At 42.7% G+C, this 3,405-nt stretch overlaps 1 protein-coding gene across 1 annotated transcript; it reads right to left on the bottom strand.

Moving 5' to 3' along the window:
- Nucleotides 1-642: 642 nt before the first annotated feature.
- Nucleotides 643-3,017, bottom strand: LOC123529978 (uncharacterized). Its single transcript, XM_053518178.1, has 2 exons — nucleotides 2,693-3,017; nucleotides 643-2,450 (listed from the first exon to the last, which is right to left on the bottom strand). The coding sequence occupies exons 1-2, from the start codon at nucleotides 3,015-3,017 to the stop codon at nucleotides 643-645; spliced, it is 2,133 nt and encodes a 710-aa protein (XP_053374153.1).
- Nucleotides 3,018-3,405: the final 388 nt, after the last annotated feature.

The following is a 3,405-nucleotide window of genomic DNA, read 5'->3' as shown; positions in this document are numbered from 1 at the left end:
TGATCGGGCTAAGTAATCCAAGTGGATCATAAATGGATTCTTGATGGATCACACGTTTCGTCAGAAGAGAGATATTCGACGCTGCCTTCAGTCTTTGTGGAAATGATAGTTCGTCTGTTGAAGAATCCCAGCGCATGCCCAGTACCTTTGTATTTCTGTCCTTATCGCTCACACCATCGGATTTGATTTTCTCACGCAGAGCTGGGTTGTTTGAGCTCCATGATCTCAAATTAAAGGATGCTTTCTGGAACAGTTGTCTGCTGTTGGTATAGAAATCTAGCAGTGTAGACTCGTCTGGTACGCTGGTAAGTATGTTATCGACGTATAATCCTTGTTGAATACGTTCTGTATCGTCGCATCTGTGTAAGGCAAGGTGTTCTGTTATGGTAGCGTTTAATATAAACGGCGAGCACGTAGCTCCAAAGAGCACTGACTTGAAGCGATATATCTGTAGTGGACTGTCTGGGTTGTTCGGATCTGATAACCAAAATTACCTAGTGACGTCACGGTCGTCTGGATGTAGACCAATGTTCAAAAACGCCTTCTCGATATCTGTGGATACAGCAAATTCGTGGTATCGGAAGCGTAGTAATATAGCTGTTAGGTCGTTAAGGATGGGTGGGGTATTCATCAAGCACTCATTTAAGGTGGGGAATCTCGTGTTGACTTGCAGCTGCAGTCGTATACAATACGTATGGGTGTGGTCGCCGAGTCTTTCTTTACGGGATGGTGGGGAATATAATGAAGTTTGGTATTCTCGCTTGATTTAACATCTGTTATATTTTCTATGAAGCCTCTCTTCACCTGTTCACTTAAAATCTCTCTATACTTCTGAAATAGTTCTGGTTCTTTTCTAAGGCGGTTTACTACACTAACAGTTCTTCGTCGGCTTATCAGCTCATTACTGGGCAATATTGGATGATTTTCTTTCCAGGGTAATTTTGCAATGTACTTTCCATTCTCATACGAAATGCCTGTGTTCTGGTACTGTTTGATATATTCTTCGTAGCCTTGGTGTACCGACTTCTGTTCTACACCTAATGATTCTACTTCCCAAAATCTCTCTAGATTGACTTCTTCCTGCACGTGCATAGTCATAACGTTCAACATAGACAGGGGGAATGGGGATGGCTGTATCTGATTTTCGGTACTCAAAGGCCCGGACAGAAGATAGCCGATTCCCGATTGTATAGCTGTAGGCCCGTCTCCTCTAACGACAGTATCTTGCACTATGTCCCAGTAATGGTCAGCGCCCACTAATATCTCGATCTCGAAGTTATCTTCTTCTGACATGGGATGAGCAAGTTTGAGTCCTTTCAGGTACGGAAGATGACCAGCGTGTTTCTGGTAAGTTTTTAGCGGCACGGAAATTTCAGGTACTATCAGCACTTTGATTGGGATGTTAAATTCTGGAGTTTGTAAATAGACGGTGGCTGTATCTAGGTGTCGTATGCGTCTCTCTGTGTCTCCAAACCCTGATAAGCATAGCGTTTCACTGCCGGTTGGCTGTAGCTGCAGTTTCTGTGCTAGACACGAACTCTGGGAACCTTCATCAAACAGGATGTTCGCGGTTGTGGATGTGCAAGATGATGTAACCATGGAAACGGCTGTCTTCAGTAAAACGGGTCCTAGTGCGAAATTATGGGCTAAGTGAAGCACGGATGACTGGGTTTCCTTCGCGTCATGTGTTTTAGGGGGTTCATCTGTAGATCTTTTTCTTGATTCTTCCTCACATATGCTAGTATGGTGTCGGCGCGAACATATCATGCAATTGAATTTAGATCTACACTCGCTAACCTTGTGAGTGCGTAGACAGTTAAAACATAACTGCTTTTCTTTTACAATATTGAGTCTCTGTTCACGATCTTTAATTTTCACACAGTTTGTACTTGAGTGCTCTCCCTTACAATACACACAGGTTGGTACTTGAACGCTTTTAGGTTTCACACTTGGTCTGGTTGGTCTATGAATATTTCTTCTCTCCGTCTTTCGCGTGTCCGATTTCGTCAGGAAGATTGCTGTAAGAATGAATTCTTGCCCGGTATTCAATGCACTTCCGGCGTCCATAATATTAATTTCATTTATGAGACACTTCATTAATTCATTCAAACACCAAGATAATGTTCCGTGCGCACGTGTAATGTTTGTTCTGACTTCCGGTGGTAATTTCTGAAGGATGATGGGAGTGAGAAGAGATCCATATTTGCTCTCACACTGGTTAAGTGAATCAAGTCCCCGTATGTATGTTTCTGTAGTATCGTAGAACTTTCTCAGACTGGTAACGGTATTCACGGGAGCGGGAACTTCAAGCAAAGCTTTCATATAGGTCTGTATGATTCTGTCTTTCTGTCCATACCTTTCGTGTAATAACAACACTGCCTTGTCATAGTTAGCATTAGTTAACGCAAAATCTGCAATTGTTTGTCCAGCTTCTCCTCTCTCAGAGACGACTTCAGATAGTTGAATTTCTGTACACCATTAAGTGAAGGGTTCGTGTGAATAGCCGACTCGTACGAGTCCCAGAATGACTGCCAGTCAAGAATGTTGCCATCGAACCGCGGTAAATCTAGCTTCGGTAGTCTATGGTATACAGAGCTGTGGGTGTGGTTAAAGTTAGGTTCTCTTAGGGAAGAATTATCGTGGATAGCATTCTCATGGTTAGTTTGTGATTATTCGCCGTAAACAGACACACGGAAAGCCTGAGAATTAACATTCAAATTAGAAAATGTTACCTTTTTGAAACTTGCTACTTTCTGTATCTTTGTCTGTAAATTATAGATGTACTCATTATGGTCCAGTATCTCCGTCTCGATTTGTTCCCCGTCATCTTCTGGAATGACATCTATTATTTTCTCATGGATCTCGGTGATCGTCTGCTGTTTCTGTCTCAGAGAATCTTCTATCGTCTGCAACTCTTCCAAACCTGCTGCTTCTTGCTGAATCATCTCGAATTTTGACAAAAGTCGTGTAACTGCACCCTTGTGCCCCTTCTGGATTGATCGTAGTTTAGTTGCCATTGCTAATGTTTTTTGTCACGGCACCAAAATGTCGTGGAGACATTAAATGAAGACAAAAGTGTTGTCTGTTTTGCGTTGACTGTTTACTTCATAGACCGGAAGAACAACAAGTGACGTCCAGGACGTCATAACATACAACAAAAGAGCGCGTTACGTTGACGTGACGCCAAGAATGGCGCATCGTTAAATATTCATGTTACTTAACGTGACAGCGTTGAAGCCACGAAAATTGATTGTTTCCTGTCGGTAATGCCGAACCTCCCCATGATTGTAATGGAGTGCACTGATCGCTAATAGCAAGAGGCCCGCCAGGTGTAACTGGAGAACGTTTAACCTTAGCTTACTTCTTTGACGCCGCCTGTTTTCTCTTTCGGAAATTCTTTCTCGA

This window comes from Mercenaria mercenaria, chromosome 11 (genome assembly GCF_021730395.1).
Source record: "Mercenaria mercenaria strain notata chromosome 11, MADL_Memer_1, whole genome shotgun sequence".
Classification (NCBI taxonomy): Eukaryota; Metazoa; Mollusca; class Bivalvia; order Venerida; family Veneridae; genus Mercenaria; species Mercenaria mercenaria.
This window is presented reverse-complemented; position numbering and strand designations above follow the sequence as displayed.

Excerpts from the sequence above, each read along its gene's own strand:
- LOC123529978 (XM_053518178.1), bottom strand. The coding sequence starts at position 3,017 with ATGGCAACTAAACTACGATCAATCCAGAAGGGGCACAAGGGTGCAGTT. Across the intron at positions 2,451-2,692 it reads TGTTAATTCTCAGGCTTTCC|TCGTCTCTGAGAGAGGAGAA; the intron begins GTGTGTCTGTTT and ends AACTATCTGAAG.